At 38.5% G+C, this 15,596-nt stretch overlaps 1 protein-coding gene across 2 annotated transcripts in view; it reads right to left on the bottom strand.

Annotated features, from left to right (window-relative positions):
- Positions 1–15,596, bottom strand: part of Pgr (progesterone receptor) — an 81,869-nt gene that overhangs the window by 20,978 nt on the left and 45,295 nt on the right. For both annotated transcript variants that reach the window (XM_076575642.1, XM_006983778.4), the window contains 3 exons: positions 13,597–13,902; positions 4,221–4,365; positions 1,408–1,538 (listed from right to left, as the gene is read on the bottom strand). In XM_076575642.1, the coding sequence (XP_076431757.1) occupies positions 1,408–1,538; positions 4,221–4,365; positions 13,597–13,902 (582 nt within the window). The remainder of the gene's footprint in view (positions 1–1,407; positions 1,539–4,220; positions 4,366–13,596; positions 13,903–15,596) is intronic.

Raw genomic sequence — 15,596 nt, 5'->3', positions numbered from 1 at the left:
ATGGATCTTACAAGTGTTGGCTCTCACATTTCACTCCACTTTCCACCCTCTGTCCTGTCTGCTTCCAGAGCTCACAGCTTTCTCCTTCACCTCTTCTTTCATTGCAATCCTGCACATGAACCTTCTGTGTCAGGCAAACTTGTTCTGGAGCCATGTTTGAATGCCAAGAGGAAAACACAGACTCTCCTCAGTTTACAGTACTACACATTTGTGATCTTTACTCTGCATTATTTCTGTAAAGAAGTGCATTCATATTAAAGAGAACTGCACACACCTACCCAAGGTCTTTAAAACCCACCACTGCTCCCATTCCTCAGTGTTGGCCGCTTTCTACTGCACTCGGATAAGGATACAAACCAAAGAGAGGATAAAACAGTAACCCTTCAGCTTTCAGCTTTGAGCCGTTCAGATCCTGAGTATACAGGGGGTCCTCAAGAGTAATTTTTGCAATAGTTAATGAACATTTAATTCTTGTATACACATCTATACAGATATGGGACATGCATGCCTACAGTCTTCTCCTCAGTTACTCCAGAATATAGTCATTTCAAATCCATGTACTTCTCTTTAAGTTTCTAAACTAATCCCCGTAGCTAACTCACCCTGATATGTGAATATGAAATTATTTTTCTTGGTTAAACCCCTTTACTAGGAAATTTGTTAGAGAATGTGTGCAGTCTGCTACCTATTCCTAGAGAGTTTTGTTTTAATTTTTCATGGCACACAGAAAATTAAATTGATAACAATCAACTTATCAAACTTTCTCATTTCATTTTTTTAATTTCTCTCTCTCTCTCTGTGTGTGTGTGTGTGTGTGTGTGTGTGTGTGTGTGTGTGTGTGTGTGTGTGTGAAGGTATATCTACAACTGCGTATGAGTGCTTGCATAGACCAGAAGAGGGTATTAGATTCCGTGTCCCTGGAGACACAGGTGGCTGTGAGCCATCCTACAGTGATGCTGGAATCAAGCTATGGGCCTCTGCAGAAGCACAAGCACTCTTAACCGCTGAACCACCTCTCTAGACCCATATGTCTCTCTCTCTCTCTCTTTCTCTGTGTGTGTGTGTGTGTTGCACAGTGAATCCTTCTGTGTATGTGTGTTAGGTTTAATAATGGGAAACATAGCTTGTGTTCACGTCATATTAGTTAGCTTGTAAAGCTAAATTAAGTAAATAAATTTATAATTCTATTTCATGGAAAATAAAGAAATTGGCTAGGCTATTTTAGTCTTGTGTGACAGAGAAATATAAAGAAATGTCAAATTGCTTTCTTAAGGTCAATGACAATATATTGGAGATTACTTCTTCACAGTTATGATCTAAGTTTTATACCTGGTATATATGATCATTTTTTTTGACACTTACTCTGTGAGTTCAAAAGTGAAGTACTAAGTACACTTGTGTACTCACTTGTATTAAGAAGTAGCAAGACTTTCATACAGAGGAATTCCTCATGGGTCACTTGAAGCTTGACGAACTCCTGTGGGATTTGCCACATGGTAAGGCACAGTGAGTAGAAGGATGACTCCTTCATCCTCTGTCTTGCAGCACACACAGCACATAAAAGAGAACCAGCACAAAATAAAAACCACAGCCAGTCACCCAGGCAGTAATAGAACTTGTCAGTGAACAAGATTTTGGTAATTGTCTTTCCTATTGTTGAATTTGCTGATATATTTAATAAGCAGACAATATTTGGAATTTTAAATGTTTCTAAACTTTTTCATGGAGTGGCACTAAATTTTTAAGGCAAAGAAAATTTAAATATAAAAATGACATTAAATACACATTGATCAAAGTTAATATTGTTTCTTGCTTTTATCATCACACTTTAAACACCTAAATCGAGTAAAAGCAATGTTGTAGGAATTGAGCATTTGGAGCCAGGAAATGCTTCATTACTGAATAATATGTGTATGTATAAATATAATTTTGTGCACAGTTAATGGGTTGCTTCAGTTTATGAAAATTTACAACACTGTGACTTTTTCTAGGGAATATGTGTGGTGACACTAAAACAAATGGAAGAATGGTATTGAACACTAAATAATTGAAAAGGTTAATATAAATTCTGAAGATGGAGGCCCCTTGTTTGAGGCATTCTTTCAACCATGTGCTATTTTGTGATGTCAACTTTGGTCAACGCAGCTAAAGGAATAGTGGGATGAAGACAAGATACCCACACTGAAGGATTAAGGTTAATCCTGGCCCCTCACGTCTGTGCCAGGTTATCCAGTTCTCCTGAGCCCCAGTTTCTTGAACTGGAAAGATGAAGGATGCTGAGTCCTTGCCTAAGTCAAGGGACTATGAGTTAAAGAAGAATGAATGGAGCATGAAGATTGACAGCTGTGAAGACATTAGACAAGTGTCAGTTATTAACTTAGATGCTCACAACTTGACATTCACTATTAGAACAGTGTAGACAACACCATGGACAAAGTCTTACCATCAGAAGACTACATGCAGAAAACTACTTAGATATAATAAATCACACTAAAATATTTATAAAAGATTTTATGCTTAATTTCTTAAAGTAAACCAGTACTGTCAAACAAAAATATTTCTGATATATTTCATAATCTCCACAAGTACAAAAATCTGAAAACTTAATTTGATATGATAAATGTTTAATTTTATATTGAGATGCTCATTAAGTTTTCAAAAAAATTAAAAATATTAATTTGAGATAAAAATACATTTCTAGACAGGAAAGAAGGGCTCTAAATATCAAATTAGTGATACAAAGGATTTAACTAAATTTTTCAAACAAATAAACATAGATTAAAAACTTTCTAAAAGGACTCCAAACTCTCAGAAAATAATGGCAAGGATTAGCAAATTGGATTGCATGAAATTAAGTTGCTTCTGTACAGGAAGGAAAAAAATTAAGTAAAGAGAAAGCCTAAAGGATAGGAGAAAATCTTTGTGAACTACATGTTTGACATAGGATTAATATCTAGACTATGCAAAGATCATAAACTAAAAATAAAGAAATCAAATAAACCAATCAATAAATGAGCTACTGAAATGAACAGACAGTTCCCAAAAGATGGAGGACAAATGGCCAATAAACATATGAAAAATGTTCAACCTTATGAGTCACCTAGAAAAAGTTAATTAAAGCTATAGTGAGATTCCATCTTACCACAGTCAGAACAGCAGTTAGAAAAACAACCCATGCTGTTGAGGATGTTGGCAGAAGGGAGCTCTTATACACTGCTGCTGGGAATATAAACCAGTCTAGCCACTATGGAAATCAGTATAGAAGGTCCTGAAAACACTAAAAGTAGATCTACCTACGACCCAGCTAAAAAAAATACTTCTCAATATTCACCCAAAGGCCACCAAGTCAACACATTGTAAAGACCCTCCCCTCCCATCAATGGTTATTATTGCATGATTCACAGTAGCCAGGCTATATATGGATAAAGAAATCACGCTGATGTGTGTGTGTGTGTGTGTGTGTGTGTGTGTGTGTGTGTGTGTGTTTCATATATACTTCATATCTATAATGGAATTTTATTCAGCTATGAAGGACAAAACTATGTTGTTTTTAGATATATAGATACAACTAGACATCATATTAAGCACATTAAGTTAGACTCTGTAACATAAATACATTTTCTCTCATTTGTGGATTCTAGATTATACACACACATATATATGTATGTATATATTGTGTCATGTATGTATATATGACACAATGACACCAAAGTAGAAGAAAACTGTCCAGAGAAATAAAGAGGGCTGGCAGGGGTGGGGTGGGGGTGGGTAGAGATGGAGGGCAATGTTAAAAGTAGATACTTATTGAAAAAGTTTTTATGAACCCCAGCACTACACACAGTGGATTTGGATGAGTAAGTGGTGGTGGAGTCAGTTATGACGGCCTCTCCTGCCAAGCCTGCCAACCTGAGCTCAACCCCCAAGATTTCCTCAGGCTGTCCTCTGACTTCCATGCTGTGCTGTATGTGTGCCCACCCACACTCATAATACACAAAATAAATAAACAAATAAACATGTAAAATATACACTCATATATATATATATATTTACATGAATAAAGAAAGGCAACTTTATTAAGAGAGGTAATTCTCAGAAACTATTTCTGGAAAATTTTGTTGTTTATGGCACTAAACATAGGATCATCTTTTGGAATGTAGTTTTTCAAATCATGCTGTGGACATCCCTGTACTAATAACAAAAGCCACAAAGTCACAACTTACTCATTTAGGATTAGATCAGGTGCAAAATATAGCATCTGCCCGCTAACATGCTTGTAGGACCTCCAGCCCAGGCCAAACACCATCAGACTCATCCAGGAGTACTGAATCAGGGTTATCTGGTCATCAATGTGCAAGTTCCGGAAACCTACAAACATTTTGAACAAAAACAATCACAGAAATCATGTGAACAATGTAAAAAAATCTGTAGGAAATTGAAGCAAGATACGGACATGTTTCCCTAAAAGTCAGGAAATACTCATAAATAACACAGCCTAAAAAGAGGCAAAGAGGGAGCCAGTTCATACATCATGAATATTCGCCACTGTGATTTAATGCTAGTGGAAATGGCTAACTGAATTAATCATCCATTCTGGATTTAGGCAACACCCATATACTGAGATCCATTTTCATGCTATATACTATGTTAAAATGATGGAAGTCAATGCTGGGATCCACACATGGGTGAAAACATGTGGCACTTGTCTTTCAGTGTCTTCTTGACATGATATCCTGTACTCATGAACCCACAACAGCTGTGGTGCCTGCATAAGACCTGTCCAAGATCATGCCTGTACGCAGTCCAACCTGGAGAGGGGGGACTCAGAAGCTCCATCCCTTGCTGAGGACCTATAGACAACTGATGGCTTTTCAGGGAAGGAAAATCAGTTTCCATTAAGGATGTGGCCCCTGGTAGGTCAACCAGACTCCAGTGAATGGCCTCATACCAATGAGTATATGAAACAATTTAGGATAAAAGTACCAAATTTTGGACATGTCTGAGAGACCTCAAGAATATTGATTGCAGTTGCATATATGGACTTGAAGCCTGTGGTACATCAGGGAGAGAATATGAATGTTAATGTCACTGTAACTTATAATAGCTGAATAACAAAGCTGGATTTAATATTTTTGCTTAAGATTAAGTAAAAATAAATGTTTTAATGTGAGCATCAAACCCTTTCCATGAGCTCTTTGAAAACCACTTATTTTCCTTAAAACTCCACAGACATCCATTTACAAATGACCTAACTTACAAATAAAACCAGAGTAACACTTAATCCGTTAGCTATTGAAGGAGAGGGCATTTCTTTCTCGCTTAGATACTCAGGTTCTCTGCACATGCTCCTGATGGCCCCATCATCATGGGAATAATTAAGGTAGACACGGGTTCTTTGCACATGCTCCTGATGGCCCCATCATCATGGGGATAGTTGAGGGATGGCACTTGTCTTAGCGTTCCTTAGCCTCCCTAGAGATGAAAACATGAGGGTGTCCCCTAACCAGCGGTATCCCAGCAACCTCCTGCTTCTTTGAGGCACATTCTTCAGTGTCTGCTCATTCTCCATCTCATTCTGTTCTGTCTCTGTTTGACTATTGAGTCCTTCTGTTTGGAGTGTGGTAACAGTAAATGCTACTACCAGGGAAAATGGATAAGACCCCTGCTGCTCTCAGCATCATGTTCAGTGTGGTCCGTGAAGCAAATGCTACCAGGATATTGAATCTGAATCAGCAACGACAAGGTGTGGTTATTTACTGTGAGTGTGGCAGAGGGTACTGATGGGTCCGAGGGATGCATCTGTGACACTGGACCATTGTCCCATCACAGATGTCTCAGCTTGGGCCGTATTCTGAACCTGCCCTTCACCTCAGTTGAGTGGATGCCTGGTGCCCCTGGAGGTTGTGTTCCCTCTTTCCTGATTTGAGATCCAAGAGTTTTTAGTTTTTTCTTTCTTTCCTCTCTCTCTCTCTCTCTCTCTCTCTCTCTCTCTCTCTCTCTCTCTCTCTCTCTCATCTTTTTCTCTCTGATTAGAATCCTTTGTTTTCCTGTGTTATGATGGTGTTGGCATCCACGAATCTAATTTACTTTGGGGCAGAAAGACCCAGCCAAGAAAAAATGTGGCATACTATTTTCACAATTTCTTATCTTCATAAGCCTCATCTACTTCTTCAAGTTCATACATAGCTATATGGTATGTCTATCAGAAAAAGTATGAATTTTAACACATAGTGTAAGTGTTAAAGTATACTTAGTATACTTTACTAAAATGTAATTATAGTATAAATTTAACACATAGCACATAAGTATTGCTTGTCACTGATTATTCAGCAAAATGGCTAATTGATAAAATTCAGAATCAATTGATAAGAGATGTGAATTTTATTTATTTATTTATTGTTTACCATGAAGACTCAAAGGAGGCACATTTAGAGCTGTGTGTTGGTATGACTTCAAAGGCCCTGCAGAAAGGCTTAAGCTCCACTGCTGACTCTAGCATTGACTGAATGCTACACTGAACAACTTAGGCCATAAGGATAAAGATGCTAATTCAACCAGTTGCTAAAGATTCAGATAACTGTGCATTTTGTTGAGGAATATGCAAATATTTATTAACCCATCAATGGATCTGGCAATAGACTGCTCATTGGATTAATAACTATAAGAAAGCAACTAATCAATTTTAAAAGAAATTTCCAATTTAAATGAACCATACATGGTATTGTGCTCTCGTAATCTCAACACTGAGGAGCTGAAGGCAGGAGGATAAAGAGTGCAAGTTTATCCTTGGCTACAGATTAAGTTTTAGGACAGCACTGGCTGTGTGAGAACCTGTGTCAAAATAATATATATACATATAAAATTCCCTAAAACAAAATAAGACCAAAATTATAAGCCAGAAAGCATTTCCTGCATGTTACAGAAAACATAAATATAATTAAAATGTAAATATTGTGAATGGCAATAAATTCAGAAGACAAACTAGGCATCACTGCCTGGGAAGACAGCTCACTCAGCAGACCACGTATCACAGGAGCATGGGGACCTAAGCTTTTATTCCCAGCACTCATATAAAAAAGCCAGGTTTGCTGTGTTGCCTAATCCCAAAGCCAAGGGAAGCAGAGACAACTGAATCCTTAGAGCTCTCTGGTAGCCAGCCAGACAAAACAGCTGGCACCAAGCTCAGTAAGATCCTGTCCTAAAAAAAGAAGGTGAAGAATGTCTGGGAAAGACACTCAGGGTCCATCTCTGGCCTCCCCACATACACGCACTTGCTTCTATGTGTACACATATCTACATGAACAGATGTATACAAATTACATATATACATACAATTAAGCATTCTTGATGAAGTGTATATTTGAAATATTTTCAGAATATTAATTCCATATATATTATTTTATTTATCAAATTGTGTCATATACATATATGGATTTCATTATATATATAAATAAATGGACTTATAGAAAGTGAGGCTCAAGTAATTACACATATAAAAATATTAATAGAATGTTCATTATGATCTCTACTAATTCCTCATTATTCTCTATAATATTCCTGTTCAGTTATAACCTTTCAAATGTATTTTAAAATATCTAAATATTTGACATAACTATGCTAGAGTTTTTAATTTAAGCCTTTGTTTTATATTAATCTCTCACTGCTTTTAAAACTTTTACCAAGTTATACATATGTGATTCTTTTTTTCTTTCTGGAAATGCCATTCTGTTCTGTTTCTATTCACTTTATGCTTGTTCTCGTGTCTTTTTTGTTTCACCCTTGCATTCTAAGCTTATCAATGTCTTGAAATAAAGGAGCACTTTTACTTTCTTGTAGTATAAAATGCAACTTTTATTGAAATATTTCAAAACTTACTCAGTTACTAACATTCATACCAAAACATATATTTCCATCTAACAGAATAGAATTCAGAAAATAACCTACGTCCCTCCATCTTTTGGAGGTGTATCTGTGGAAAAAGTCCAATGTTAAATTGACTTGAACATGGCTGACTCAGAAGTCCGAAGTTTCCCCCCATTAACTGTGATACATTCCATCATTTTATACAGAAACAAAGCCAGGAACAGAGATCAAATTCCCGTGGCGATACTGATTTGAGAGATTTAGTACATTTGAGATGATAATTAAACTGGAAAAGCTTCTCATAGGGAAGTGATAGATGAGGGCTAATTGTGCTTAACAAGTAGTGTAAGAAAAGGTCCTTTTCTTTAAGTGTCTTGACCTAATAGCCTTGAAAAAATGGCCGTGGATTGTCCAATTCTCAATATTTAGGGGGAAAAAAGGCTAAGTAGAGGACAAGAGACAGCATGTGAGACTTGCTGTGCCTTCCACCGTTCTATAAAAATGTACAAGTTGTACTTCTGTAACAAAAAAGTGTCCCGTAGTTGACACAGTGAACCTCAACCAAGGCAGAGCATCACCCATCTCAGGACCTTGGGGCACAACATGGAAATGTCAACATGTTTGTTCATTTTCAGATCACAGCAAGGCATAGCCAATGCATCACCAACACATTCAATGACTAATTGTGACCAAGAACTTCAGCTTTCATGGAAGATAACTTAGTTCTTTATTATAAATTCCACACCTTAGATTTCTACATCTTTTTATTTGTCCTTTTTGGGACAAGGTATTACTTGTAGCAGAGGTTGGTCTTGAACCTAAGTCCCTTCGCCGCCTCTACCTCTTCCCAAGAATTGGGATTCAGTCTGGGAAGATGCAGGAAAGAGTAGATTAGAGTGTGGATGCTTAAGGGGAGTTAGAAGCCAACAGAAGATGTGAGTGCAGGAAAGAGCCTCAGGGACAGAAGACAACTTGGGGTGAGAACAAGAAGAAGTGAGCAAAGAGCCTTTCGCAAATGTACCTTAGACTTGGGGTGAAGGGGAGTTAAGAGGAGTGTTGCCACTTCGGGAACTGCGCTACAGAAGGACCGTGGGTTTTAAGGTACAGAATTTAGATTTTATTTTGAAATGGAAAGGGGAAAACATGATTGGTTCCAATTATTTTACAAAGATGATTCTTGGGTTAGAGTAGAGGACTGTTTGAGAGCTGAAATATAGGTAAAGACAGAAAGGTTGATGACCAAACTAAGCTGCATCAGTAGCCATGGAAGTAACATTATAACAAGCCATGTACTGAATAAGAGGTGTTGATACATCTGACAACCAACTGGAGAGGGGCTGAAAGGAGCAAAGACAGTTCTGAAGGGCTATTTGGGGTGTCATTTCAGGAGACAGAAAAATGGCTTTGGCACATGAACTATAAAGTCACGTTGACTTGAGAGGTCATCTGCGTGGAGCCGTGTTACGAGGATTTGGAATGCTTGACTGAAGGGGCTAGGCTGATGCCAATATCCAAGTATCATTGAAGTGGAGTGGGATCATCAAGGCTACAAATGTGCTTATTCAAAACGTGAAGCATGAGAAGCCAGTGGATAGAGGACAGAGCTCAGGACAGGGGAAATGTACAGTGTGGGTGCAAGGACAACTGTACAATGACTAAATGTTGGTAGGAGAAACCAAGTGCCTGGAAGGAAGAATTTCACTGGGAAGTGGTTACTCTGCCAATAGCCCCACAGGCATTGAAGTGTGTCATGGGATGAGACCAGTAATGCAACTTTTAACAATTTTAAAAAGTCAACATTGGTAATTTCAATGAAATAAATTAGGGAACAAATTTTGAAAGCCTTCATAGAAGCTTTGATCAGATCAAACTTTTCTTCTAGCAGGCCACTTTCATTCCTCTCATCATTTTTTTGGAAGGCAATAATTTGAAATATTCATTCATTCAAGGAAGAAAGAAAAAAACTTTGTCACACTGCCACTGACTCAGGCAGAGTAAGAAAATGATGGAAATATTGTCCCTGTCTTCAGGTCCTTAATGTCAAGAAGTCTGGTTCATTGAGGCCACAAAGTTATGTACACAAATGGGCAAACAGTAGGAGTGTCAAAGCACAGTCTTGGACAGATATCTCACTGAGTAAGGGGAAATGACAAGGAAATGTTTGCCCTGCACTTTTCTATTGTTTTCATTCTTCTACAGTTTATTGACAGAGAAGGTGAACTTGAGTTTTGAATGAGTACTTATTAATTTAATTTTGTCTTACTATGACTTTCAAGACCCTACTTGATCAGTCTATGATTTTTTATCTGTGCTGTTATTCTCCACTACTAGTAACCAAATAAATTTATTGCTATTGGTTTCTGAATAATTTGGTGGTGAAATTCTCACAAGGCCAGCATTTACTGAAGCAGTATCTAATAGTTCATCTACACGGATGCATTTTCTCAGTAACTACTAAAAATCTTTCATTGCTCTCTTGTGGGGTAACTGAAAAATGCAACTTTGGATGTTATTTAAGAACACCCACATTTGAAAGATGGGTAACCACCATCTCCTGTTCATTACTAACCAAGTTTCATTCACAGTTTTCCTTTCCTATATCCTCAGGCACAGACTCTTCCAAAGTGCTTTCTCTTTCCACAGTTAAGTCTCCTTTCTCATTCCTTTAGAAGTCAATGCTGAAGGGATTCATCTGTCTCTATTGTCTTTATTTCTGTGTCCTGTGGTATTGCTAGGCATCCTAGATCTCTCTGTGTGTTAAAAGTTTTTTAACAGAAGAAAGGCGTAGTGTTAATTTTTAAATTTTGTCAATGACATAACACTTCATGCTTTAACCAGGACTACAGTGCTCACTGAAGAGCAGATACGTTCCCACATAAAATCATTCACAAACAGAAGCTAAATGTCAAATGGAGTGTAAATATTACACCTTTAGGCTATAGCATCTTACAAGTTCCCATTCAATTAAGAAAACTCCCGGAAACATTATTAGAGAGAAGTAAAATTAGCTGCAATTATGATAGCACATCAACGAGAGTGCAAAGAAGAGAGGAAACCTGTCTGGGAAATAAAGAAAAGCACAGCACCTGCAGAGTCATACCTAGAGCACCATTGACTCGCTCTGAACATATGTTTTTAATTTGACTTTGACGTATACTTTATTGATTCAAAAGAATGAGTGTTTCTGTCAACAGGCTTTCCAATAGCATATGTACAGGGATAAATGCACCTGCATCTTCACTGTGAATATGTAAATCCACAATCTGGCTCATTGTTAAGGCTCCTTTAACAAATGTCCATTTTCCACACAACTAATGATATCATTACAAACGAGTAACTGATTATAATAAATTTCTCTTCTGTGCAAAACTGGTGCCCACATCAAAAGTGTGCTACATCTAGTGCATTCACGCTGTGAGCCTGCCGTCTGGCTTTCTTCCCAGCAGCACTACTTAATTGCTAGGATCTGCACTCAGCAGGTATGTGGTAGGCATTCCCCGAGTCACTGAATACGAACTTTGTGTGACTAATCTTGTATAGAGTCAGCTGACATGCAGTTCAGAGGATCTAATAACACTAGCCATGGCCTCTCAACTACTGACTTGCCTGGGTTTAGAAGCAGGTAGGAGCCTAAACCCTGGCCTGTCTGTAAGGAGAGAGAAGATTTACCATCCATGCCTGGGATTCAGAGTGGACATTAAGGCAAGAGCACACTGAACAGCAGTGTTCATCTCTCTCTCACCACTGGGGGCACAATGAGACCACTGCCTTACCCTCCGACCACCATGCCTTCCCTCTGTGATGGACTGTGCCCTCTTGTGAGCCAAAATAAGCCTTTGCTTCCTTAAGTTACTAGTTAGTGTTTTACAGCAATGCGAAAGGCAACAAGAACAACACCGGATTCATGTCCCTTTCAGCTCTTCTCAGAGGAAAGTTAGGTAGCAGTTCATTGACCATCTCTGCACCCTTCCATAGTATTCCCTTTAAATGCACCATTTGCAAGTGTGGTTTAAAGAGAGCAGTCAACACAATTTTTGATCATCTCAATGTTGCCCTTGTGTATCATTAACAGAGACAGAGGGACTCGTAAAGGTTTGGCCATTGTTTTGATTTGCCACATATAAATTATATTCTGCAGAAAAAGTTGACACCAAATTCAATACACAAATTTCTTCTCATTGTTTTTAAAGTTTGTGTGGAGGTCAAAATATCTTGATATATAAACACTTTTACTTAAACACAGCTTTTATATAAAGTGAATAAATGTTCTTTAGAATTGCTTTCTTTTCTAAATCTACACTAAATTTCTTAAACAATAAAGAGTCTCTAAAAAAGCACACAAACAAAACAGTGACCCATAGCAATGGCAGCCAAGGGATCAGCATCTCCAATAATGGAAAAGGGGAAAACTAAAACCACAGCTGAACTCCCATTTAAAAACAATTTTTTTTTTTACCAACACTATTATGACATTTGCTTAGTAAAGATCTATCACTTCACAGTAAGTTTTAAATATTCAAAACCTTCTTTGGTGAAAAAAGTTGGCTGTCCAAGGCCTGTTAGCTGCAATAAAGCAAATGAAAACCTGGGCATTCTGACCCATCTGTAGAATTACTTCATCTCCATGAGAATAGCAAGTTTTATTAACTTTTCTCAATACGCATCTTTTTGAAGGTCTAACAAAAAGGAATATGTTTTCTGTTTCACAGAACCTTGGATGTTCAATAACAATTCATCTATTATATTTCAAACCTTTCAGGTAGAGTAACAGCTAAGAAATGTGTTCAGGCAAATTGGAAAGGAATTCTTTGAAAAAAATTAATTGAATTTCTTACAGGACAAAGAGGACATAATGTGTTTAATTCTTGACCATGTGTCAGAAAAAAGAACCATACAAGGATGCTACTGGTGTGAGCAGCATGTGATTTTTGAAAGACGTATTCTGCTTCTAATCATGAGGTTAAGGCCCACACTAACAATTGTTAATCTCTGCTTGGTTCTGCCATCTAAGATCCAACCAAGTGAGAGATTGACCCTCATAATTACCCCAGCCATTGGCTGCAAAGAGCTGAGCTAAGGGACACATTCTGCTGACAAAGTGAGCAAAATGCTTCCATGCAAACACATAAGTTCTCACTACAGCTGGGCCAGATCCCCCTGCTTTGGGTGTGATGAGAGAAAACAGTGACTGAAATTCATTTGTCTTTGCAAATACCTTCTTAACTTCAGGAATTTTGTGTTCTTCATTGACTTTAGAAGTTACAGGTGCTCGGAGTGCTATTGTGACTTGTCACATGAGTAGGCACGTTTGACTTTATCTTGAACAGACTCAAAACTTCAGTTAGGTTTCAGAATGAAGTCAACATTGTAAGGAGATGACTAACACGTCTTTTTCTGAAATGCTCTGTGTGTGGTTTAACACATACACCATGCCGTTCCTTAGCTGAGTCCTGTAGTTAGTTGTCCACCCTCAACATGCCCTCTACTTCATTTGTATTCCAATGTCTATATGAATCTTGCATGTGTGCAGGTGTTGTTGGGGATTGATTCCAGGACTTATATATGCTAAGCTAGTGTTCTACCAACTGAACCAAGCACACATGTGAGACTCTAACAAGAACTGCTAAACATATGGTGCTATTTACATGATGGTTGACTTACTGTACAGACTGTTTTAACATTCAGCTAGTGCCACAAACATAATACCTTTAATATATGTTACTACATACAAATTACCTGGCAGTGACTTAGACCATTTGACTACTGAGAGCAGCTGCCTCTCGCCTAGTTGGTTGAGACTGGTCAGCAAAGAGCTGGAAGTGTCGGGTTTTGTGTTGTCATGCCCTGCGTAGATCACATCAGGCTCAATGCTCAGGAGCAGGTTGATGAGTGGGGGAACCAGCTGGATTTCTTGATTTGGTGAAAAGGTGATTCTCTGGCCTAGGGTCTGGCTCTCATTAGGAAGGCCCGCTGACTGAGGGAGAGCAACGCCATCAAGGGCTCTCATAACTCGGACTTTATTGAACTTCTTAAACTTCCGACCTACAGAGAGGACAAAAGGGAGAGAACTTGGCGTAAACACAGGAATTCATCATCCTAGCAGTGTATTGTTTTCTTTAAGCCTTATAGTCACTGTGCGTACATTTTATCATGTATCTGAAAGTGAAACAAAGCCAGGCAGGCATGGTGACACAGACCTGTAATTCTAGTTCTTGAGAGGTGGAAGCAGGTGGATCAAGAGGACTTCAAAGCATCCTTCCTAAACTACACAGTGAGTTCAAAATCAACCTGGACTACATAAGACCTTGTCTCAATGAAAGAAAGAGAGAGAGAGGGAGAGGAAGAGAGAGAGAGGGGGAGGCAGAGGGAGAGGGGTGAATGGGAGGTGGGGGATCTTAGGCATAAGATTTGAGTTAAATAAAATCTGTACTCTCTGGGTTATCAGAGTATGTGTAGTCACATCAGGACCAAGCAGAAGTTATCAAGCTCTGAGTGAGAAGATTTATGGGATGGCAAGCAGCATTTTGGACACTAAAATCAGGATTGGTCAATTGTGTAACAGGATTGCCTTCCAAAGATCATGGCCCATGCTATGTTCACACAAACAGGGTTTACCACAATTGTGAGTCTTCTTTTGGATTTTTTTCTTTTAAGAATCTGTTATAATTCATGCACATCATGTAAACCCCACATCTTTCATACAATTTTGGTAGATTCATACATTTCTTGAAATCAACCCATGTACTGCTATAAGATCTAAACAAACAAAATTAATACTATTGTGATAGTTTGAATGCAATTGGCTCCCATAATCCCAAAGGGAGTGGCACTATTAGGAGGTGTGGCCTTGTTGAAGGGACTGTTTCACTGTGGGAGCAGGCTTTGAGATCTGTTTTGCTCAAGCTTTGCTCAGTGGGACAGACAGATAACTTCCTGTTGCTTGCAAGATGTAGAACTCTCAGCTACTTCTCCAGCACCATGTCTCCCTGTATGCTGCCATGTCCCACCATGACAATAATGTACTGAACCTCTGAACCTTAAACAAGCCACCCCAACGCAATGTTTTCTTTATGAGAGTTGCCGTGGTCATGGTGTCTCTTCACCGCAATAGCAACCTAACTAAGACAATTATCTTCCCTAAATTAAGGGAAGACAAAATTTTCACCCTGTGATCTGTGCTTGCAGAGCATATGTATTTCTAGTCAATTCATAGAATTTCTATTTTGGTGAATTATTTTATGTTCAGAAGAAAAATCACGATGGCAAGGAAGCAGAGTTTGCTTTTGAGAACATATTGATCTGTTGGCAGCCATACCATCCTGAAGGGACCCATACTCAGCTGATCTCAGAAGCTAAGCAGGGTCAGCCCTGCTTAACACTTGGATGGGAGAACAGATTAATGGGCACCTGGATGCTTACGTCGGCTGCTGCTTTTCAGATGCATGGGGAGTGAATCAGAGAAAGTCTTTGTGACTGAGTACAGGCTGGATTTCAGGCCCAACCTCCTAGGTCAGGCATAGCTTTTCACTATGAAGGGGATGTGTGTTGTGTGACTGAGTATAATGGTCCAGTTTTGTCCACCTGTGGCCAGTAGGCCACATGTGTTCAGGACAGCTATCACTGCATGTTGTGTGATATTTGGATTGTGTTTTGCTTGAAGTCAGACAGCAGAGATAGCCACTAGTTAAACATAGAGGTTTGGAGTTATAGATTACATAGAGAAGGACAGGAAGTGG

The sequence above is a fragment of the Peromyscus maniculatus genome, chromosome 7 (genome assembly GCF_049852395.1).
Source record: "Peromyscus maniculatus bairdii isolate BWxNUB_F1_BW_parent chromosome 7, HU_Pman_BW_mat_3.1, whole genome shotgun sequence".
Lineage (NCBI taxonomy): Eukaryota > Metazoa > Chordata > Mammalia > Rodentia > Cricetidae > Peromyscus > Peromyscus maniculatus.
The sequence above is the reverse complement of the archived record's forward strand: the minus strand, read 5'-3'. Positions and strand labels throughout refer to the sequence as shown.